The following is a 24,812-nucleotide window of genomic DNA, read 5'->3' on the forward strand; positions in this document are numbered from 1 at the left end:
ACTTTGAACAGCAGTAGCACAAAGGAAGTTAGGACAGTCTCTAACTTGTTTTCTTGCCCAGCACCCAAATTTCAGTCCCCACCTCGCCCTCCATAGTGACCACCACTATCATTACCAAAGCCATCACTTGCATAATTGAATCCTGTATTAGTGAGATTTCCCATGGCTGGGATACACTACTGACACCTGCAACTCAAAGGAAAAGATATTTAATGTAGCTTATGGTTTTGGGGGATTCAGTACACACTTGGCTGGCTTTACAGTAGGAACAGCATGGTGGAAGGCTTGATGGAGCCACGCTGCTTAATTAACAGCAGCTGAGAGCAAAATGGGGGAGCAGCACCAGAGAGTAACAGGTAAAGGCCAAATATAGTACTCAAGATCACACCTCTACAACTCCCCAGACCCACCCAGAATTTGCTCTGCCAATCCCCATGGCGGCTACTCAGACAACCATGTTGACACAATCAAGCCCAACTGTCATAGGTCCCATGTGATTTTTATACTTTGGGCATTCTCAAAAAGAATGAAAATGAAAAAGGAGAACCATTTCCAAAGAGACAAGATCTCTCTTCTTCAGTTTTAAAAAATATATGCTGGGTCATATAATTGATATTTTAACTATAAAAAGATATCATCCTGAAATTCAACTTCTAAATTTACTAAGTTTACTAAGTTTTCTAAGGGTGCCCCTGGGTTATTGTAAATCCTAAACACATTTATGGGAGTGAATTAAAAATAATGCCATGATTTCTGAATAAGCTAATATAAAACTGACATATTAACCTAACCATTCTTCTAAATATTCACCTAAGAGAAATGAAACCACATGTTCACGCAAAGACTCAAGTACAAATGATCAAAGCACATTCATTTTAATAGCAGTTCCCAAAGAAGAAATAACTTCAATGTTCTTCAAGGCTTCAATGGATTAGCATATTACACATCCAGCAATAGAATGGAAGACTAACTGGCAATAAAGAGGAATAAATTCTCCATGCACAAAGCAACAAGAATAAACTCAAAATCATTATGGTGAGCAAATAGGCCATATCATGCAATATTGCATGTTCTGTATAATCCTACTCACATAAAAATCAAGAAATGCAAATCTAATTTATAGTGAGTCAGGTGGACTCACAATAGTTGCTTTGAGATTTCTAAAGATTACAAAGGATACAAGGAAAGTTTTGGAAATGGCAGATTTGTCATTTTCCCTTACTGAAAGTCTTTCATGAGTGTAAAATTATTCACTTTAAATATGTATAGTTACTGTTTATCAGTTATACCTCAATAAGTATAGTTAGAAAAACAGTAGCATGACTTCATTCTTCATTTCCCTCCTCTTCTCCTTCTCCTCCTCTCTTTCTCTCTCTCTTTCTCTCTCTCTCTCTTTCTCTGAAGGGCAGCTGTGAGCCCAGGCAGAATTTTCCTGTAGCGCTGTCATTGACATAAATATTCTAGCTGGAAGCTGTGGGAGGAGTCAGCCAACACCTGGGGACAGAAGCTACAATATCATTTCCAGCTTCCCCACACCCTTTATCTAGATTCTAGCCATGCTTTGTTATTTTTGAAAATAGATACATGGTGTCCCACAGGAAATGGTCTGGCCTATTGCATTCTGCTTTTTCCAGGTCACTGCTGTTAAATATCTGAGGACTGGGGTGCCCCAAACTGCAAGTCTGGCAGCTGAGGAACTCAGACTTGAAGATGTAACTCTCCCGTCCCATTGACCCTGCATCACTATCAGTTCCAGGGGGAATGGCACTGTTGTGCTCTCACAGAGGTTACCAGCCACAGAGAATGTGCTACACGAGATGACTCCGGGTACTCAAATGGGCATGGGTCAAGGTCGACAGGAAGAAGGGGTAGCTAACCTATTGTTTTTACTTCTACTCAGTTTACAGAAAAAATTTCCCAGTGACACATGCTGGTCTGTGCTTGGGGAGTTAACGCTAAGCTATTTTTCAAAGCACTGTGGCCTCTGCCTCTTTTTGGACATTAGGTGACAACCTCACAAATCTCTGAAGATTCCCCATTGTCACTCCTTCTCTTCTGAAAGATGAAATGCCCATAAGATCAGTTTCTCAGGAGAAAAAGGAACAGTTCTATCTCCAAACAGCCGGAATTTGTAGTCATTGCTTAAACCCTACATTTCCCCTCTTCCCAGCTGCTCTGGGAAGGCACGGGGAGGTGGATTCTGTTGTTGCCTGACTTCATCATTGTTAAAGACAACAGCCAGCACAGGTGTCTCGTGAAAACTCTGCTCTGTACCTTTCTGGAGACTGTCTGTCTACTCTGCTGCTGCCTAGGGCAGCAGTTTTATCCCAGTGCCTAACGTCTGGGTTCTTCCAAAAGCAAACCTGAAATATCACCTAGATATGACCCTAGGGATTCCGTGTCAGGCAGGGAAGGGGAAGGACAGCCATAAAGGTACATGACTAAGCCAATGACCAAGGTGAGTGGTGAGTGGTTAGACCCAAGAGCAATGCCGAGCACAAGTATGCAGGTGTAGTTAGCACAGGCCTAGGTTTTACCTCCTGACTAATATGCCATGGAAGGCAATAAATCAAGTTTTATATATTTTATGTTGATAGAATCTTATAAAGGTTATAGGAAAGGATTATAGCATAAAATTTAAATAAGATGCAAAACAAGGTTTGTTTTTTCAATAATACACTCACTTTCCATTTCTATGGACTCACAGCATGTGACCTAGGCATTAAATTGATGATCCTCTACCATCACATAAACAATCTCCTGTCTGGGGAACAAGCAAAGGTAGCTGGACAGCCTTATCTGATACAGAGGAAAAGAGTTTCATCACTAACCTATCCTTTACTAGTCATAAAACCCAGATCCAATGGTTGCAAAAAGAAGATGTTCTCAGGATCAGAGAGGAGAAAAAAAATCAAAGAAAACACTAGAATGTTGTAAAATAAGATGCATTTGAAAAAAACAAGTTGAAGAAACTTGTTAATGAAATTTGGAGAATACAAAGGAACACTTACATAATTATCTACAAATCCTGCATGAGACAGTTTTTGAAAAGATTACAATCACCTGTTTGTGGGAGAAGTAGACATGAAATTAAGATGCAGCACAAAGGATTCAAAGAGTACATCAAAACAAAAATGTTCTCATACTGACTGTTGTTACAGATACTTGCATGACACATAGAGGATCTTTTAGGGGTCCATTTGGAGGCTTTAAAACCCAAATAGATTCTTCTCTAGCGAATGGATAGTTCTTGGGACATCCGAGGACAACCTACAGACTCAGAGATAAGTGCCTATTAGATCATGCCCAGAACGGAATGATTACTGGGCTGCCCAAACAATACAACATTTTGTTTATATCAAAGGAAATAAAATTATAGTGTTTCAGTTCAAAGTGACCAACTTGAGCATTTGTGTTTACCTCTTCCATCTGAGAGGAAGAGAAATATGAAATCAGTTCAGAACGGAAGTCGAAAGCTGAGAAAGGAAAGGTTCATCTAAAGACTAGAGAAGTGTTACTGGTAGATACAAAGCAAATAGAAACCAACTGAAAACAAATCATAACTGAATTGCTAAAGTGAGAGAGATCTCTAAACAATCAAGTCTTCCTAGAAGAGGTGTGATTTCTACTACTTGATAGTTACTCACAAGAAATGAAAATGTACATGGAAGTCTGTACAAAATATTAACATGATCTTATTCATATTATGCAAAGAACTGGAAATAAACCAACACCTACTGATGTCAAGTGGAGAAACAAAAATTCTGATATAATCATACAGTGGAATGTCACTCTGCAATAAAAAGAGACATTTACTGATCTACACAACATAAAGGAATCTCAAACACATTATACTGGGGAAAGATGCCAGACATACAGAAAAATTCAAAGTGTCACAAATAGACCCAAATCCTTAAGATAGATCCATTTTATTATATATAAACTATCAATCATTTTTAGAAAAAAAATAGAATTTAGAAAGTTGAGCAGAGAAAAGAAAAATAGGGAGGAAAGGGAAAGGGAAGAAAAAGGAGGACAGGAAGAAAAGAGAAGAGGGTATGGAAGGTGGTAGGGAAAAGAATGAGGGCAGAAAAGTGCTCAGAGTGAAGGGACCACTTCTCACTGTCAGGGCTGCAGTGTGGCTGAATTTGTTACCCGCACCTGATGGTTCCCCTGAAAGCTCCTGTATGAGAGACTCCCTAGCTGACAGCACCTGCAGAAGACTGAGCTGAGACATTAAAACGTGCTTTTAAAACAGAGGTAAAAGTATGACAGGAAAAATTATAAGACGTGGAAGACACACTTTGAAATCTCAGAATTAGTTTCAGACTAATAGGAGAGCAATGTGGACGCTGCATAGAAAGAAATAACTAGGGAACTAGGGGGCTGGGGATTTAGCCTAGCGGCATAAGCACCTGCCTTGCAAGCAGGTGGTCGTGAGTTCGATCCCTGGTACCGATAGAAAGGAAAAAGACAGAAAATAAAATAACTAAAGACATTTTCTCAAGACTAAGACAAATGCAGGACTCCAGACAGAAAGGGCTCCTGGGTCCCAGCCCTGCCCTATTGCAGCTGTGTAGCTTTGGACAAATTACTTAAATCTCTTCAGTCCTCGGTTTCTTTATCTGTGAAACAGAGTTTCCTCTCATAGCTATGGTTTCACTTTCTGAGGTTTTAACTACCATTAATCACATATAGTCTGAAAAATATTAAATGGAAAATTTTAGAGGTAAATAACCCACAAGTTTTAAATTGCACGCTGTTCTAAGGCATCTGATGAAATGCCTTATTACAGCATCCTGTTATAATTGTTCTATTTTATTATGAGTTACTGCTGTTAATCTCTTACTATGGCTAACATAAATTAAACATTATCACATGTCTACACATATTGGAAAAAACATAGCACATATGGAGTCTGGTGCTATCTGGAGTTTCAGGCATGCACTAGAGGTCTTGGAATTCATCCCCTGACCATACAGTAGACTATATACTATAGACTTTATACTGTGTATAAAGGCTCACTCCCAGTGGGGTGCGGAAGCTTAGTTGCACGAAAAATGTTGCTTTTACTTCTATTACAATATGACCCAGAGGAAGCAGTGACTACAAGAAGCTAAACTTTGGTTTGTTTCTGATAATGAGACTTGAACCCAGGGCCTTTGCCCTGAGATACTCCCTATACCCCATTTTTCTTTCTTTTTTTGAGCCAGCTGGCTCCTAGGTCTCTAAATTACCCCAGGCTAGGACAGGTGGTCCTCCTGCCTCAGCCTACTGGAGAACTGGGACTAAAGGAGTATTATGCAATGTCTGGCTTTCCTGAACTGTTACTGAAAGCAATAGACAGATTAAAGCAAGAGGGGAGAGCTGGCGATTTAGCTCAGCAGCATAAGCGTCTGCTGCCTGGCAAGCTCCAGGATGTGAATTCGATCCCCAGTACCAAACAAACAAAACAAACAAACAAAAAACTGAGAGGGGGAAATTTGGGCACAGTGGTGCCAGTTCAAGGCCCTCCTGGGCAGCTCAGTGAGATGTCTCTAAAAATTATCTTTAGCGGGCTGGAGATGTGAAGGCCTTGAGTAAAATCTGAAATAATACCAAAAAAAAAAAAAAAAAAAAAAAAAAAAGAAGGAAAAGGTTTTTAAAGACAATAGCTAGGAGATCAAAGACAAAGGCATTTTACTGCATTTTAGCATTTGGTTTGCTTTAATGTTATTGTACAAGTAATCATTTTGACATTTTATAATACTTGCTTAAATCTTAGTGCCTTAAATGAGTTTTAGTTGAAATGCTAATATTCATGTTTCTAAATCTGAGAATTATTAGAAAAAGTTCTAAAATGCTTGCTTGAATTTCACACAAAGGACATGTCATTATTAGGATAAAACTGTTGTTCATTAATTCTATATTTCAGTCCTTCAGATTACTTTTAATATATGTAATTACTAACCTATTATTATTAATTAAAAGCATACGAAAGAACCAATCTAGTTGTCTGTTCAATATGAGACAAAGTTATTCTAATGAGAAGATAAGATTTCATTCAAAAGTAAAAAAAAAAAGGTTTTCATATATTTTTATGAAGCTACGACAGACAACTAACAGCACTATTTTCATGAGCTTTTATGATAAATAACATGTTAATACAGGGTTACCTTCTGAGTCAGACATATATCCCCTAGAATCCTGATACTAAAAAAACAAACCTGTCAGTAATGTTTACACAGATGTGTATGTACACACATATACTGACGTCTATATGTTTCTACATACATTTTCAGATTTGACTCAGAAAGGTTGTCAAGACTCATTTGGAAAGGAAACTAGTTTTAAAGTCTTCTCTCTTGTAGCCAGAATTATGAGTTTACCATGGGCTCAGAATAGAGGTAGGGTACATTTTTTGCGCTATAAAATAACAAAAGCTAATTAAGGAGCTCTGGCTCCGCATCTTTGGGTAAGCTACCTAAACTCAGTTTTTCCTTTTAAAACAGGAGTAATGAAGGCACCTAACCTGTGGGATATTTTAGAGGATAAGAAAGTTAAAATACATAAAGGGTTAAGAAAAGTGCTACTGCTGTTATCCTTACTGTTTCGGTGGGTGTGCTCAATATGTTTTGACCTCCAAACCTTAAAGCCATGTGTCTTTTTAAATGATTCCAAACATGCTACAATTTGGTAAATTCATCATTGTATATTTCCAACTAAGCCAGCATCATGTAAACAGAGATAACAGATGCAGTATGTGAGGATTGAGTAACTTTTTGGTTACCACAGAGGATTTTAAAAACTTAGATGTTATAGAGCCAACAAATTTACATGGAGTTACTTGGGGTTAAAAAATGTCTGGTAAAGAGAAAGAATTTAGCATCTATAGTTCTGTCTTAAAATACACTTGCAACTAGCAAATTCACTTCCTGGGGCCTGAAAATAGCAAACTAATAAATGTCTTTTGCAGACCTCCTCACTTGGCAGAATGTACTCCATCTATCTGAACTGCAGTGCTTTTGGAGAATCAGAGGGCTGAAGAAATAACTTTGGTCAGGAAGAATATAAAGGTTTTAGCAGAGCAGATTACAAAGAAAGGACAGCCAGGAATGTAGCTCAGTGGCATAAATGCCTGCCTGGCAAGCACAAGGTCCTGAGTTTGATTCCCAGTACAAAAAAAAAAAAAAAAAAAAAAAAAAAAAAGGCAAATGTATGGCCTAGCCTGTCAAATGCGCCCTTCTCATTGGATCTGAGTGTGCTCAGCTTCAGGAGATAACCTGAAGCTGGCGGGTTAGCAGCTCTGTGGGCCGTGGACATTTCTGGACCATTATTCTTTCTAAAGCCTCCATTTCTTCTGCCCTCTTGGGTCAGTTCTTCAGCCAAAGTTCCTTTTGAGAATTTGATCCACTTCCCTTTTAGAGTTGCCACTTCCACCAGCTGCTTCTCTCATTACCTTATGCTTGGGGCGGAAAAGGCCAAACCCGGGTTATTCTAATGATAGAAAACACCTCATAAAGAAATCTGCCAAATTTACTTTTCCACAGAACATCTTTTTTTATGGTATATCATGAGCCCATGTGGAAATAAAGCATCGTGTATAAAATATGACTTCCAGAAATCTTGAAAATATTAAGAATCATTCCTGAAGCGTTCTGCTGGTGGGTACACCACCCTGTACAGGACAGGAAGTCCACTAGACTGTCACTGGACCTATCTACCTACAGGACAGGAGAAGAGCTCCTCAGGAAGTCCAGCTGCTTTTCGAAATGTCCCAATAGGAAAAGAACTTTAGGCTTTACAGTATATACTTTTTCACACCTGGTTTCCTATTTGTATGTAAGGACCCTGCTTGGTCTAATTTATAATGCCCAGCTAGACACAAAGTGTAACCAGTGGTTGGGAATGTGTGAGCTCTGGCAAGTTTCTTAATCTTTCTACCCTTTGTTTGTGGAAACCTTAAAGGGGAATATTAACAGCTCTGTACTTCAGAGGGTTCTGATAAAAATAAATGCATTAAGTTCCGGACAGCGCTTCAAACAGAGGCATAGAATAGGCAAGTGTCAGAGGAATGTTTCAGAGAATTCTTTCCTTCACAGTAGAGTCTCTTTTTCTGCAACAAGTTGCCTAGGGATGTAAAAAATCAGAATTAGCAGTCCCTTTGGGGACATAGAGAATGCTTATCTCAGTACCGTAGAATGCAAAGTTTCAGAGGCCACTAGTTTGAAGAAGGGATCTGGGGAACCTGAGAATCCCCACTGCTTCCTGGAAGATCTCTGCTCACCTCTATGAGTTCCCCAGCTACATCCCTGGGCCCCAGGAAAAGCGCTTTCCAAGATAGCGGCAGGAAAGCCCTACTGGTGCGACCTTTACCCAGTGCCAGCGCACATTGCCTTGGCTGCCTTGAAGCTGAACTAGATCAACAGCATTCTGTGCCAGAAGCGACCTTTAGGGAAACAAGACGCAGTGAGGTCTCAGCTAAAAGTTTAAAAGCCTCAGGCAACCCCGGCTCAGACCACTACAGATGCTTTGACGCTGCATCCTCACCGTGGCTAAGAGGGTAGCAGGAGGTGTGCAGGGAGGGACCCATAGGCACTGAACCCCGCGGGCGAGGTGGTCTTTCTGGCTAGTGTCCTCTGGAAATTATGTCCTGAACTTTGATACTATTTTGTGACATGCAGGCACGCAGTTCTTTCTCCAACTGTTGGCGCTTTGCAATGTCATTTTATAAGGTCTCCTTGGATCCCCGACTCAGTCCTCTTCATCTTATTCAGCTGCTAAAGAGCAGCCAAAGACTTGCTGCACCCGAGAACAAACACACACTCCGCACTGCCTCTGCGCGTCCCATGCCTCGCCACCAGCTACCCGACCTGTGACACATCTGGAACGCGCACTTGGGAACCTTAGAGCCAGGTCCAGGCTTCCCTCACAGATCCCCGACTCCGTCTCAACCTAAGTAGCGCTTCCCAGGCGGAACCCGGGCCCCAGCAGCAGCTCTGGGAGGGGCGAAGGAACCGCCTCCTCGCACGCACCCGCCCCCTGCACGCGCTTGCTCCCGCGCACTCACCTGCAGCTGGTCCTGGCTGGTGTTGCCCGGGGCCGCGTTAAGCTCGTCGGCGGCTCCGGAACTGCGCAGAACCGTGATGTGCAGCGTGAGCAGCAGCAGCCCCAAGATCAGCAGCAACTCGGCCGCCAGGCGCACCATCCTCTTGAGACGCACGGCTTTAGGACCCCGCTGCGCCGCGAGCGGCGGCGCAGGGGGAGGAGGAGTCGGAGCCCTGGAGCCCGGCGGCACTGTCCCCGCCTCGGCCCCCGCCGGGGCTCCGCTCCCCGGGCCCTCAGGGCTGGCGCAGGGCGCGGCGGGGCGCGCGGGCCCGGGGAAGCAGGAGCCGCCGGCCCCGCAACACAGCGGAGCCACCGCGGGGTCGGAGGCGTCCAAACTGGATGCGGAGCAAGCCCCGGCGCTGCCCGGCGAGGCGGACTCCGGAGGGCCCGGGACCCTGGCTTGGCCCGGGGCCACCCTGCGGGCAGGGGGCTGCGGGGGCGGCGGCGGGACGGGTGCAGCCGAGCCCCCGAGCGCACATGGGCGCCCCAGATGTGGTCGCGGAACCGCAGCTGGAGCGGGAGCGGCCGCCAGAGGAGCGAGGAAAGGAGGAGAAGCAGGAGGAGGAGGAGGGCTTCGGCGGCCGCCCGGAGTCACCTCCACGCTCGGCTCCCCCGCCCTCGCCGCCCGGAGCCACTCACCCGGCGCGCCACCTCCTGCGCGCCGCGCTTCTGCGGGCGGCCAGCCTCGCCGTCGCCCGTCACGCCTGGTCCTGGGTGGGCTGCCTCCAGCTGGGGGCCGCAGGTACACGGAGGCTGGCACTGTTTTGGGGTGGCTAGGGCGCCTGATCGTCTGTGCCACCTGAGCGCGGCAGAACTTGCTGAGGTCGCCAAGGGCAGAGCCCTCTTGGGCGCACAGAAGCTCGGGGGTCGGGTGAGTGGGGGGCGCCTAGGCGAGTTTAGAAATCTTTATTGGCAAAGTACACCTGGAGTTGTAGTGATGGAGAACAGAGCACACGTTGGGCAAGCTGGATGTCTGAGATTGTTCGCCCCTGCCCAAAGCAGGCGGGATTATAGGAGTGAAAAAGTGTCGCTCCAGAAGGGTCTTGATAATTGCTCTGGATCCCTAGGTTCAGCGGATTGCGCGTCCACCACGCCCAGTAGAGCCTGGGAAGGGAGGTGAGTCGGTGTGCCGATGCGCGGAGCGTGCGTCTAGCCAGGCGCGCAGGTGTCGCGGCCGCAAGCTGCAGGGCTCGGTGCCAGCAGCTCCGGCGCTCAGGATGTCGGTGGGGCACTAGCGGTGATTCTCAGCTCTGGAAGTCTCGAGTGTGGGGGGCTCATCCCGGGGGCGCCGCGCCAGGAGGGGACTTGGAGGCTGCCGTAACGCAGCCACTGCTCCTTGGCCGCTGCCTCATGACCGCGCTGCAGCCTCGGGCTCCCGCGCGCGACACATGCCTTGGCGGGGCAGCTGGCGAAGGAAGGGATCAGGATGGAGAGGAGGACGTGGGATCTTCTCTTCGGATGCTAGAGCGCACTAGGTCCGGCTGTGGCCGCAGGTCACCGGGGTGGCACCGAGCGTTCCTTAGCTCTTAGTCTTGCTCTGCTCCGGCCTTCCCGAAGTGGCTCGGAGTGGCGGGCGCTCCGCGAGGCTGGGGCCTTTTATAGTGCGTTCCCTCCGCCTCCCCGGGTTCCTCCTTCCTCCGCCCAGCTAGCCCAGCCCTTCCCTCCCCTGGAGCCCAGCCCTAGTCCTGGCGTTGGTTCGCACGTGTACATTTCAGAACTTCTCAAGTCTACCTCGCGAGCCCAGACCCCTCTGCCAGCAGGGTGGATCCTCAACATGAAATTAAAGACACAGAACTTCCTTACTGGCCGCTCCAGGCTTTTCTCTATTTACTTTATCCTGTCTTTGCATTTTAAAACTGGTGGGAGATTCTCAATTCACCTACTTTCCGGCTTCGTATCTTTACACAGGGCATCTCAGCCAAGGCTTACCGAAGTCACGACAAATTCTTTCGCCATTCCGAAAGTTCCTCGGGTCACTGTGGCATTGTGCAGAATTTAAATAGTTTGCAGTGTTTAAAGTGCGGTATGCTGGCTGGGTTTATTTGTATCCGGCAAAGGAAAGCCTAGCTGCCTCTTTAAAGATGCCTGAAGCATCTTTAAAATTCTAACCAGTCCAGCATCTCATTAACAAATTGGCAACTATTTCTAGAGTGTGCGGTATCTTTTCCCTTTCCACCCCTCCCCCTTCTTTTCCTCGCGCAGGGAGCCGGGAGACGTTTAGAGGCTATGCATGCTTTGGATTTTTAGGCGGCCTGAACTGTCTGGCATCTTATTTTGATCTCAGGGCTTTTAAAATGCCAATAATTGACAACTGGGGCGCTGAGGGGGAGAATTTGAAACAATACCCTGTCCTTGGTTCAGATGGAAGATCAAAGAGGAGATGCCAGCAGTTTTCAAATCCAGTAAGGATCCTCCTGTGTGTTTTCTAATTAAAATTTCTTAGAGGGGAGGGGGAGAGGAATCGGCACCGAGTGGAATATCTATAAATTAAAATAGCGAAGTAGAATCCCGTGGCCACAGGCAGTTTAACCCCTGTTGTGTCAGCTTGTGATGTGGACACTGGACGGCAAGACTCCTCCTGCCATTGGCAGGCTGGTCTAAATTAGAATTCAGGGGCCGCTGTGTCCTGTAGCCTTTTTTTTTTTTTTTTTTTCTTTCCCCACACACAGTTCCACAAGTCAGCCTCAATTGCCTTCCCTCCTATCTAAAAGTCACATTTCTTGAACCTAAGGCGAAATGACTTTTTAAAACACTTCAAGGAAACCCTTGCAATGAATGTAAATTCTTGTAAAAATTGCAAACGGAGATTTGGAGATCAAAGAGTTTGTAAAATGCTGTAAAAATTGTAAATTGAATTTTGGGGGCAGATGTCTTTATTAAATGTTGAACAAATATATGAGTGAATCCTATTAAAGTCCCTTCACGCTGGGCGATCCAAATTCCAGGTGAGTTTATGTTCTAGTAAGTGGACGTAAGTGGCACTGATAAACTCTCCTGCTCTGGGATTAAGGTTGCCAAACAGGATGACCAGCAGGGTTCTGCTGTTGAGGGCTGAGGGAACCCTGGCTTAAGCAGTTCTTGTGAAGACAGAATTAGCTACAAATTTAGTAGCTGAAAGTAACTGAATTTCAAACACTTTATGAAATGATGCAGGTAGTTGATGAAAGTTTTTTAAAAATCCCACCTCCTTCAGAATCCCCAGTAGCTCTGCATTCACACTTCTGTTATTGATTTTGCTGCACCCCTGTAGAACGTGCCTGCTTGTATGTCTTTCTTCCCAGCACACCTAGATCAGGGTGTCTTGGGGTAGAATATTTGGAACCATATTCTTCTTCCATGATCCATTTTTTCTCTTCTGACTTCATAGGTAAAGAACATTTCCCAGCCACATTTGCATCTGTGTGTGTTACATTTTAGATTTAAAATGTCCCCCAGAAGTTCAGAGATGGGTGAGGTGGGTACAGTGTTCTCATCCCTGGCTTCTCCCTTCTCTCTGCTTTTTGGCCTGAATGTAGTGAAGCATTTTACTCTGCAGTGCCTTTCTGCTGTACTGCTTCTGCCCTAGAGCCAGCCACTGATGGACTGAATCCATGGAAACCGTGAGCCAAAAAATAAAGCCTTCCCCTTTAAACGGGGGGGGGGGGCTCTCTTGAGTGTTATGTGCCATTGATAGGGAAGTTGACAATTACAATGTGGGACCCTGGGATTGTGCTACATTCAGGTCTGGCTTTAAGACTGCCTGAGTGATTAGCTATGAGCACCTGTCTTCCCTTTCCGCATACCTAAGTTACTGCTCGAAGGAGAGCTGTTGAACCTTGTGTATGTGGGGAAAAAAAAAAAACTTTTACCATTCAAAGACATTGTGGTTTGGACCATTTGCTCAGCAACTAGTTTTGCCTACCCCGAGAAGTACAATCTTGACAGGGATGTGTGCCACATTATCCTTACGTTTCCAGAGCTGAGTCCAATGCTTTGCACAAAGTAGTCGCTCACTTTTAAAAATACATGTAAGAAATCTGGTGCTTTAAACCCTATTTAATAAAGGAACTCTCCTTAGAGTCTTTTCTATGGGTGTCTGAGTCCAAAAATTGAATTTTACCTTTGCTATATAAGTTCCAGTTACATTTCATCCCAGTTTATTTGACTAGAATATTTGGAGAAAGTTAGAAAAGATAACCACAAATCAGAACACCTATAGTTATCATCACTGAAGAGACTCTAGTCTCCTTATGGTCCCTTTTGTCCTGGATTTTATTGTTTTTATTTTAAATGTTACTAAAGACTTGATTCCACATAGCAAATCTAAGAAGAACGTGTAACAAATCTTCACATACCCATAACCTAGCTCCTATAAAACTGATGGCCGATCATCTTCTATACTGTCATCCCTCTTATTTGTGCTTTTGCTTTCTGTGGTTTCAGATTTCGTGGACCAGCTGTAGCATGAAGATATTAAATAGAAAATTCCAGAAATAAACAACTGATAAATTTTAAATTGTCTGCCATTCTGAGTAGCATAATGAAATGTTTGACACCTCACTACATTCTGCTCAGAATGCAAATCATCTCTATGTCCAAAACTTCTTAATAGGCAACAAACCCAAGAGACCGGTGGGTATTATAGCTACCTGAAGAAGTCAAGAAACTAAATCCATTGAGACCACTTTCCACCCCATGTTTCCACAGGGTCTAATGGGAATCACATATAGTTGGTTGTTTGAAAGGGCTTATGACGATTCCTCCGTGGTACTTGTCCTTAGTCACTTAGTGGTCTTCATGATTATTAGGTCGACTGGCATGGTACTGCAGTGCTAGTGTTAAGTAACCCTTGCATAGTAGCCTACACTGTTGCAGTGCTTGCATCACTGACCTGCCTTCATCAGGTAGGCATTGTACTACCAAACATCATCACAAAAAGAAGGCTGAGTGTGGGGAGAAAGAGAGAGAGAGAGAGAGAGAATGAATTAATATGTTGTTATAATTGTTCTCTTCTTATTTACCTCTTACCATGCCTGATTTATAAATTACACTTTATCATAGGAATGTATGTATGAGAAAAACATCTGTTTTGGCTCTCCCTGCAGTTTCAGATACTCATTGTAGGGGAATAAAGGAGCAAGGCAAAGATACTGAATTCTTATGAATTTCCTCTTTATCAGATTATTTTGAAGTAAGACCCATAACATTGTAACATTTCATTTGTACACATTTAATGTGTACCTCAAAAAGCTTAGCCCTCAAGTTAAAAAATTTTAAATATATGCATGTTGTATATGGTCTTTAAAACTAATGTGGGAGGTGGAAACTTGAGACTTTCTAGTGCAGGAAGGATTAGCATTTAGGGATTGTGGTAGAGACTGTCGTGGGTTCACCCCCCACCAGTTTCTGCATCTTCCTGCACATCTCTGTTGACTGCGTTCTCTGGTATCATATACATTAGGTGCAGTCGTGTGACTGAGTTCAGCTCAGCAGAATGTAGGTGGAGGTCATGCAGACGCTCTTCTGGATCGAGTCCATATCCCGATTGAGCAACTGTGTGGTATCAAAATAAATTTGTATTTGATGTGTGAAGCCACTAAAATCTGGGGCTTCTTAAGGAAGCTTATATTAGAAGGCGCTGTTCTGAGAGACGATGACAGAGTTTTCCTTTTGGGGACTCACTAGTAAGTAGATTTTGTCTTTTTTGGCCATAAGCTTGCAGGTGCAACTGAGTTTTCAGCAGGAAGGCAGTCATGGAAAACAGGTGAATGAATGGTTGAGGGCGTATTTTAATAAAATGCAGAAATAAGCAGCTGGGCCACATGACTTAGTCTGACAATTTCTTCTCTCAGCCCTGTCCTAAGAGACGGGCGCACCTTACCACCCTGTCTTAGATGCCACATGTGAAGGAATTACAGCAAAATGCAGTTCAGTAGGACTTCACTTACAAGTTATGTTGTCAACCTTTTGGGCTGATTATTTTACCTCCGTGTGCCTCAGTTTCTCCATCGGTCCACTAGAGCCAAGAGTGTCTGCTGTGGGGCTGTCATGAAGTTCCGCTATCGCTCCTACCTGTAGGACAAGGTGAGCAATTCTATGTATCTGTATCTAATAAATGCAGGATTCTGTATTCGTCTAGAATGGCAGGGGGCTTGTCTCCTCCTTCACCTCTAAATTCACATAGTGGATGGTCCATAAGGATCTATTCAATGAATGCAGCTTAAAAAAAGTGTTGAAAATTCTAAAGTGAGCCTCAGAGGTAAACTGTAAGTCCTGAAGGAAACACTAATAAAAAACCCAAATTGCTGTCCTATTAGTATCTCCTTTGAACCATGAAGGGGTCACAGCACTCCAGAGTGAGAAAACCACCACCTCAAGAGGACCCCCAGGGGCCCACACCCCTGAGGGCAGCTGCGTGTTATGTCAGACACCTGGACTTCTCCCAGTGCTTCAGCATACACAGAATGTGTAAAGACTGAGGGGACACCTGTGTTTCTCTGCTTTACCCTAAAAGCCTCTAAATACGCAACAAACCCAAGAGATCATTGGGTTTATAGCTACAGAAACTACCTCCAGAGAGACGATTTCCCATCCCATAGAACAGGGGTCCAATGGTGGCCAAATGTGGTTGGTTCCTTGAAAGGTCTCCTGACAACTCTTCCTTAATTTCCTTCTATTAATTTCTGCAAATAACTAGTCCTCATAGCTCTCATCTGTATTCTCTATCAAGACCCCCATTTTTGCTTTTGCTTTGTTGCAATTACGTTGCAAATTCTAGAAAGCAAAATGAAATCCCAGATAAATTATAGCTGGAAGGGAAGAGTGCTTTGTAATTGCAGGGTTTTGTGTTATGTTACATATATGCTGTTTTCAAACTTGTGATGAATTATTTCTAGGCAGGAAAGGAACATGCCATTCTGTCAGAATTTAATCTCAGCTAGAAGTTGTTTTACAACTGAGGGCATGAGGGAGTAGAGAATTAAATAGAAAATACGAACTTGGTGGCAGTATCAGGAAAAGAACCCAGTGGCTGATGTACGCTATTTTTTAAATTAAAATTTACAAACGTAGAAAAGAATGCACATCCTAGATGTATAGCTCAGTGCAATTCTTACTTATTTGCTCAAGAAACAGGATTTACCAGCACCCCAGGAGCTAAATTATTGATATTCTGACTTCTATCATCATACATTGATTTACCATTTAAAAGTTAACATGAATTGAAATTTACTGTGTGCTATTCCTCTCCCCAATTGTTGATTTTGAATAATTTCACATTCATGGACAAGTTCTGAGTGTAACTAAATGAACACCCATGCATCTTTGTGGTGGACAACCAGAAGGGGCTGCAGTTTCCCTGCATTTTGTTCAGGCCCTTTAGGCTGTGATTTTGCAGAATCTCCCATCACAAAGCTGAGGACTCCCCCCCCCCACCTGCCTTGCATCTGTGATGGGCTAATTTACTTGAAATAATGAAATGCAGTACAAATGACAGGCTGGTTCTGAAATTATGCTTAAAAAGCCTCATGTTTTTGTCTTTGTCTCTTTCCCTCCCTTTTTCCCCTCCTTTCTTCCCTCTCCATCCCTTTCTCTCTCTCTCTCTCTCCCTCTGCTTCATTCCCAATTTGCCACTGCCATATGAGTAATCCAAACCCAGCTTTCTAGAAGGGACTTAGTTACCCTGTTACCCTATTGGAACTGTAGCCGATCACGGATTACGGACACTTGGGAGAACCAGGCCAGCTCATGGGCCACCCAGGCGAGCCTATTCTAAATAGAATAATAAACTAAGTTAATATGTGTTGTGGATGAGATTGTTACACAGTAAGAATTGCTCAGTACAACTCTTCATCCCAGGTTTTTCAGTATGTGTCTCCTAAGATTAAGGAAATTCTGCATCACTGTAATGTAGTAATTATACTCAGGACATTTCGCATCAGTACAATCTCATCTAATTTATAATCCCTATTCAAGATTCCCTAGTTGTCTCTACAACTTCCTTTATAATATAATAATATACATATATGTATAATATAGTAATATATATAATTCTATTATATGTATAATACAGTAATATAGTAACATACATATAGAATTATGTATATATATTTTATAAATATTTTAGGTGAGAATTATTATTGTATTAAATTATCATATGGTATCACTTGAACAGTTTTAATCTTAAAGAGTCCCCATTTGTCCCTCCCCTTTTCATTTTTGACTTTCATGTCATTACAATTTTGTTAAAGTCTAGGCAGTCCCTTTGATTTTGCAGAACGACCCTCAGTTTCTCCTTGGGTGGTTGCTTTTCCAGGACTGACCCCAGACTGCACTTCAGGCAGGAATATACTTCTCAGTACGCCTCTTTGTGGGATCCAGGTTACTGGCTGGTCTCATTGTTGGAGAATCTGTCTCAAGATACTGAGAGCCAGACTCACTTTTGTGAGATTAAATGGGAACATATTTGATTCAGAATCCATTGGTGCATTAGATATTATTATTATTATTATTATTATTATTATTATGTTAATATGGAAAGAGAGGAAACGTGAACCTCTAATTTTCTGGGAATCTACGTCATTTTTTTTCAAAGTTGCTTGTCAAAACTGTCCGGCCTACTCAGAACTCTATTCTGAGTTAGTATAGTGGGTGAATATTCTCAGGCTGAGTTCTGTGAATCAGTTATTTTGTTTGCTGTAATCGAAGCTCATTACCAATTCATTCTTAATAGTTTTTTCAAACTCTTGTTTTCTTTTTTGGGAGCAAGTCAGAAAATATAAGACAAAGGAGAAATACATTGTTTATTACTCAAAATAGTGATTTTTAAATAAGTATTTTAGCTGAATAATCCTCTCCCCACTTCTCTCTCTCTCTCTCTCTCTCTCTCTCTCTCTCTCTCTCCTCTCTCTCTCTTTCTCTCCCTCTGGGTGCTGCTCATTGAACCCAGAGCTGCATGCACGTGCTAGGCAATTCTGTATCACCAAGCTCCGTCTCCAGCCTGTGATGCATTTTTAAAAACATAAGGAATCTAAATACCTCTTAGAGAAGTTAAGAAGAATGCATTCAGAAGAAAAAAATCCCAATGGGCTGGAAATGTTAACTATTTTCTAACAACCAAAGAAGGAATGATACAGTCTTTTTATTCCAGGTGAGAATATATCTGAAACGAAGACAAACTTGGTAAATTTGCATTTAGAAATGTTTATAATTCCTCAGCAGAAAAAGCTCAGACTGATACTTCACTCAAAATAGCTCTGCCACTGCTGGTTCCAACATCTTTACTCATAAACACAAGATCTCATTGTCAAGGCGGGTGGCAAAGATTTCACAGTGGTCTAGCATATAGCGCCTCATTTGTGAGCCAGATGTGTCCCAACTGAAATCTGAAGATTCTCCCTTGTAAACTCCAAACAGGATGATGAAAGTTAGATGAGAAATAGTCTTGTGGAGGGATAAGCATGAAAGAACTGTTTATAAATTTTTTGAACTGAAATTTGGGGTGGTGGTTATTTTATAAAGGTCAGGATTTTCCTTTGTTTACCTGATGTCTGTCTTGGTCCTGAAGTTATAGTTCAGTAAATAACTTTTGACTTCTTCCAAAATAAATGATGAATAAAAAATGGACTTTATAATACAAATTTTATATGTTGGGGGCCATGAAAACCAAATAATACTTTAAAGAGATATTCTGGTTATTCATAATGATTGAAAGATAGACTATTTTCATACATTATGTGTTTCTGTGTATATCTATAAGAAACATGTGATGGTGATATCAGGCATAAAAGAATTTAGATTTGTATTAGTCGGGGAAAGTGACATTAGTTGTAACAAATGATATCCCAAAGTTCAATTTCTTAAGTCAATGAAAACTCATTTCTCACTTATACTACAGCATTTCGAATACCAAGAATGCTTCAGTATTCAAAGGGCAGCCTTTAAGAGACTCCTACTTAGTGGCTACCCATTTTCTAGAACATTAAGCCAGCAGATAAAAGAAGAGAGGGAGAGCACATCTGGAGAAGTGCTCAGAATGCTTTCGGGGCAGAACTTGGTGACATGGCTTCACCCAACTGCAGCACAACTGAGAAATGCAGAATTATTGTATACTTAAGAGGAAAAAGAAATGGGTGCACTTAATGTGTGGTGCTGTTCAACACAGAATTACTACCTTCAAAATACCTTTTCAGTAGAATGTGAGCACAGTGTTTATCATGGATAAACAAGAGCAGGGTCAGCAAATGCATTGTATAAAGCACTAGATCGTAAACATCAGATTGGTGGGACAAGAGAAAGAGCAAGTGGCTCATACCTGTGAATCATAGTATTGTGGGAAGCTGAGCCAGAAGGATCCAAAGGTTGAGCCCAGCTTGTACAACAGAGTGGCTTAGCCAAACACTGCTCCAAAATAGCAACAACAATAACAATAAAAGATGTGGGTGTAGTAGCCCAGTGGGAAGGTCTTGGGTTCAGCCCACAAGAGGAGGAAGAAGGAGAAAAAGGAGAGGGAGGAAGAAGAGGAAGAAAGGAGGAAGAGAAGGAAGAAGAGATGATTGTAATGGCAGTGATGAAGGAGGAGGAGGTGAGAAGCAAGAGGAGGAGGAAGATGAAGAAGGGGAGGAACCAAGAACATTCATGTTTGCTAAAATTGTAAAAACTTGCTGGACAAGTGCCACCATCCGGACGCTTGCTTCCCCCAGAGCAGGCAGGGAGAAATGCCAGACCTGCCCCTGCATACGCTGCCATTGGAAGGCTTGCCTCCTGAGCAGCCAATTTGGACAGACAAAAACAGCCAGACCCACCCCTTTGCATATGTCACTATCCGGAAGCTTGCTTCCCTCACGTAACCAGCATGGGCAGGGAAAAACAGCCAGATGCACCTTGTGCACCATCAGGCTGACATTGAATATTTGTTTTCTGCAGACAGCCAGGGCAGGCTGGGAGAATCAGACAAACATGCCTCTGTGTGTTTGCCACAAGTTGGAGGAGTCCTAGTATAGCCACACAGGCTGAAAGAAGAAGCAGACCGACCACCAAGCACCTTTGGCCATCAGGGAAGCCTCAGTGTAGCTGCATGGGTCTAGAGAAGCCCACCCTATGCCCTGCTGCCTCACCTGGGTTCAGAGAAACCTAGATGCTGGGCACATTCCCCAACACTGCAGAGGGGCAGCCAACACAGAAAGTGTCTGGGACCCCACAACTGGATTCTTTGGAAGAACCCAGGAAAATGTCAAGAGGAAGGAGCAAAAGGTAGTCTCAGATCTCCAGCCCACTCAGAACAAGTGTAGGTGATATAGACATGGAAGAAAATGGAAATCATACACCTGAAATCTCTGAAAGGAGAAAAACTGAAGCACAGAAACAGCTTCATGGGGCTGTAAAAGTAATCAGAACACAATATCAGATAAAAGAAGAAATCACAAACAAAAAAATTTCTGAGCATACTTAAGACATAAAAAAGTATAGGAAAATTATGGAATCCTTGTATAAACAATATAGGAAGGAATTACAATGCATGACACATTCAAAGAGATGTCCTGCAAATTAAAACTTCATTGAAAGCTGGCAAAACTGCTTGTCATAGACTCAGGATAGCCTTTTAGACCTTGAAGACAGAATTGCAGCTAGCAAATGTGAAAGGAAAGAGTTCTTAAAAATAACAAGGAACCAGGAAATAACAATTCAGTGGTTGTAAGACAATGCAAAGAAATGCATTGTGCAATGCAAAGTGATAGGTGTCATTGAAAAATCAAGGGTCAACAACAATGACATAAAAACTGTTTACAGAGATAATAGCAGAAAACTTCCCAAACATGGGAAAAGAACCTGGCATACAGGTAAGTAAGGCATATCAAATGCCAATTGGCCATAACCAAAATCAATCTACACTCAGATATACAATAATCAAAATCCCAGAAATTCAACACAAGAACAGAATATGAAAGGCTGTTAGAGAAAAGAAACAGATCACCTATAAAGGAAACCCCATCTGAATCATGACAAACTTCTCAGCACAAACCATCAAGACAAGAGGAGCTTGAAGTGAAGTGTTTCAAATCCTGAAAGTAAACAACTCCCAACCCAGATTAATGTACCCTGCAAAAATATCTTTAAAAGCTGATGGAAAAAAATAAGATACTTCCATGATAAAGAGCAACTGAAGGAATTCGTGACCACTGAACCAACCCCACAGAGAGTGCTGAAAGATATTCTAGAGAGAGAGAAAGATTACCATGGTTCCAGGAACAGCAGAAGAGTGGGATTGCCAAACAGCAGACAACTGAATGATGAGGAAAAGTGGGGGCCAACAACAGGAGGATAGCACGGCAGAGACAAGCTAATGCATGCTAGTTGTAACCATTAGTGTACATGGCTTCATTTCACCAATAAAGAGAAACACAGGGAGAGTGAATCAGGAAACAAAATCCATCAATATGCTGTATACAAGAAACACATTTAACTTGAAAAGTAATTAATAGACCAAAAGTCAAGAATTGTTCCATGTGACAGGAAACAAAAAATAAAACCCTGGATAACTTGCCCATCAATCATGGAATGGATAAGAAAGACATGATATTTTCATACGATGAGAAGCTACTCAGCTATAAAGAAGGATAATCTTAAAGCTCTGTAGGTAAATGGATGCAACTTGAGATTAAGCTCATGGATGAAATGGTTTGGACTCATATGTGTGAACATGTCATCTTCTAGCATAAATAACTGAAAGAGTTAGTGGGATCCAAAAACCTACAATAGGTATTATGAAAGTGAGGAGAGGAAACGTTAAGGGAAAGTAGTAACCATTGTTAATTTTTTTTCTTGTTTTGAATTCCATATTGCCTTCATATTTTTGTTGGGTTTGGTTTTATTCCGTCCTGTTTTGATTGGTTTTATTTTTTTGTTTGATTTTATTATGTCTGATGGTATAGACAGCTATTTTGAAGAAAACAAGAGACATTATGGTAACCATTCCTAATTTCCTATTACATTGTTTTGAAGTCCCGTATCTCTTTCATTGTCTGTCCTGATTAGCTTTATTCTGTTTTGTTTTGTTTGGTGTTATACTCTTTGAAAGAAAAGAAAATAAATAAAGCTTGTTTGATGTAGTAGTGTATGCCTGTAATCCCAGCCTTTGGAAGGTTTAGACAAAAGGATTGTAGTAAGTTTGAGACCACCCTGGGCTACTTAGTAAGTTGAAGTCCAGGTTGGAAAAATATTGAAACTCTGTCTCAATAACAACAACAAAATAAATAAAAGAATAAAACTATTCTTAGCTCACAGACTATTAAAGAAGAATGGAAGCAAGATTTGTCCTTATATGTCATCATTTGCTGGCCCCTGGAGTAGAAATATCGTAAAAGGAAGTATTTGATGCTCCAAAGACTTTTTGTTTTTCAGATACCTTTCTAAGCTGGTTTTTACCTTGGTTGAGACTTTCAGATGACCATTTCTGGCAAATAATATGATAAAATAGATTTAATTGAAGTTACAAAGATTACGTAGAATAAAACAACAGTTACCTACTCAGGAGATGGTATTTAAACTGAACAGTACACAGGACAAGCAATTATGTTTCAAAATATGACAAGCCTATATGTCACTTTAAAGGTTCATTTCTGCAACATAACCTGGTTCTATCATGATATTTGGTATTTCCTTGACAGTGCGTTGATTATGGCTCTACTCTTTGAGATCCATGGAGTACTGGTATTTTCTCTAGGCTACTATGTTCCTCCTTGTTTTAGAATGGTTACTTTTCCTGGATATTGCACAACTGGGTAGTAACACTAGTGAGAAGTTTAATCACTAGCAGTCAAACCACGTTGGAGATATCTGTATGGCCTTGTCACATCAGTCCTGACTCATTAGCTATGTGGTGAGGGATAAGATTTTATGTTGTTCAAGTTAAATAAATAGCATACACCAAAATAAGCAATGTAAATATGTGGTATGCAATGCATGATTTTACTCAGAGATAGATTTGCTGTTTTTAATTTTATTAAGTATTCTTATTATAAAAGTAATGTGTCATTACTGTTGAAAATGTGAGAAATTATTAAAAAATGAAAATTAAAATGTTACTTATTCTGTTGCTTAAAGATCATCATTTTTAATCTTTTGGTATACAGTAATTCTTTTCTGTTTATTATGTACACATATATGTTTAGATGGCTGTACACGTACTCTAAAAACATGTGCACATACAAATAAGCGTTGACCTCATGTATATTTAGACATTTTTATGTAGTTTGAAACATAACTGAAACCATATTGCATATGGTCATCAAAATTGTCTAAAAGAAGAATTTCAATGACTGTAGCAATTTCTCTTATGTGAATATATCACAATTTACCAACCTAGTTTTGGACACTTATGTTACACAAAATTTATTTCATTAAAACACTGTTAAGAAGTTTCCATGTACCCAATGAATGAATGCTTACATAGACAAAAAGACATGGTTGAGATTATTCATAGCAACTCACTCCTAATAGTCCACAGCTGGGAACAATCCACGTCTATGTCAGTTTTGGAATGGATCAACACATTTAACAAATCCATACAACATGGAAAAGAAGTAATGACTGGCTGCTACATGTCAGTGTGGATGATTCTCACAGAAATACTGCTCAATGGGAAAAAACACAAAAGAATAATATATTCTCTATCATTCCAATTATACGAAATTCAAGAATAGGCACAATTAATCTAAGGAGAAGAGGGATCAGAATAGTGCCTTTGTCAAGAGTGTAGACTAGACGGAGCACGAGAGCTCCAGAATACTGAAAGGACCCTGTGCCTTGATCTGAGTGTGGGTGGGTGCCTTTGTAGCTACAAATTATCTGAGCCATGCAGTTCAAATTTGTGCACTAATGCAAGCTCTATGTCAATAGTTGACAGAAATGAGAAAAAAATTCTGTGATGCGTCTTTGAAGATGGAGTTTGACTGCATAATTTATGAATTTCCTAGTATAGAATAATCTCATGCATGCTTTAAAATGCTGTTTTGAATTAAAAACCGTATTCTTCTAAATATGTATGATCTATATCTGTTTCAGTAGTCTTATAACCTAGATGAATGGGACAATCTACCAGACAATGTTAGTAATGCTTAGATTTGTTGGCGAATGATAAATGAATTGGGAAATCATGATTAGAACTGTTACATTCTTATTTGGACTTCATGTTGGTTTCAATTTAATCTAGCAATGAATATGTAAGATCAAATTCACAGATCAATATAACTGAAGATGTTGGACTAGGGTTTACAGAAAGAATTCACTGTAGAGTTTTTTATTCTATAAAATTTCCTGAAACAATTCAATTATGGTGAAACCAGTAAAAAATCACATTATGTGTTCTAATATGTTGCTGGTTTATGAAACAAGGTAATATGCATCCTACAGTATATTAATTCCACATGAAAATATTCTGCATAATTATTCAGGTATCTGCTGTTATAATGCTCATCAAATAACACTCAAATCCCAATGTGCTATAACAGCAAGCATTTTATTTCACACTCATGAGATCCACTGAGGACTGGTATTGTCTCTAGGCTATTATGTTCCTCCTTATTCCTCTCTCTCTGCAGCCCAGCTGTAATTTGACTAACTTTGGCTAGTCAAGGATGGATAGGAGGTTTAGAGTCAGCTTCAGTTCTGCTCCTCATGCTTTCATACCAGGATCCAATGAAGGAAACAATTAAGTGGGGCTCAGGATGGAAATGTGGAAGCTCCAGGAG

At 41.6% G+C, this 24,812-nt stretch overlaps 1 protein-coding gene across 2 annotated transcripts in view; it reads right to left on the reverse strand.

Annotated features, from left to right (window-relative positions):
• Ism1 (isthmin 1) overlaps positions 1–9,968 on the reverse strand; it is a 68,576-nt gene extending 58,608 nt beyond the window's left edge. For both annotated transcript variants that reach the window (XM_063248688.1, XM_003476549.5), the window contains exon 1: positions 9,050–9,968. In XM_063248688.1, the coding sequence (XP_063104758.1) occupies positions 9,050–9,187 (138 nt within the window). In that variant the 5' untranslated portion in view covers positions 9,188–9,968. The remainder of the gene's footprint in view (positions 1–9,049) is intronic.
• Positions 9,969–24,812: the final 14,844 nt, after the last annotated feature.

This window comes from Cavia porcellus, unplaced genomic scaffold, assembly GCF_034190915.1.
Source record: "Cavia porcellus strain 051 isolate PalLab524CR breed Dunkin Hartley unplaced genomic scaffold, mCavPor4.1 scaffold_5, whole genome shotgun sequence".
In the NCBI taxonomy this organism is placed as follows: Eukaryota; Metazoa; Chordata; class Mammalia; order Rodentia; family Caviidae; genus Cavia; species Cavia porcellus.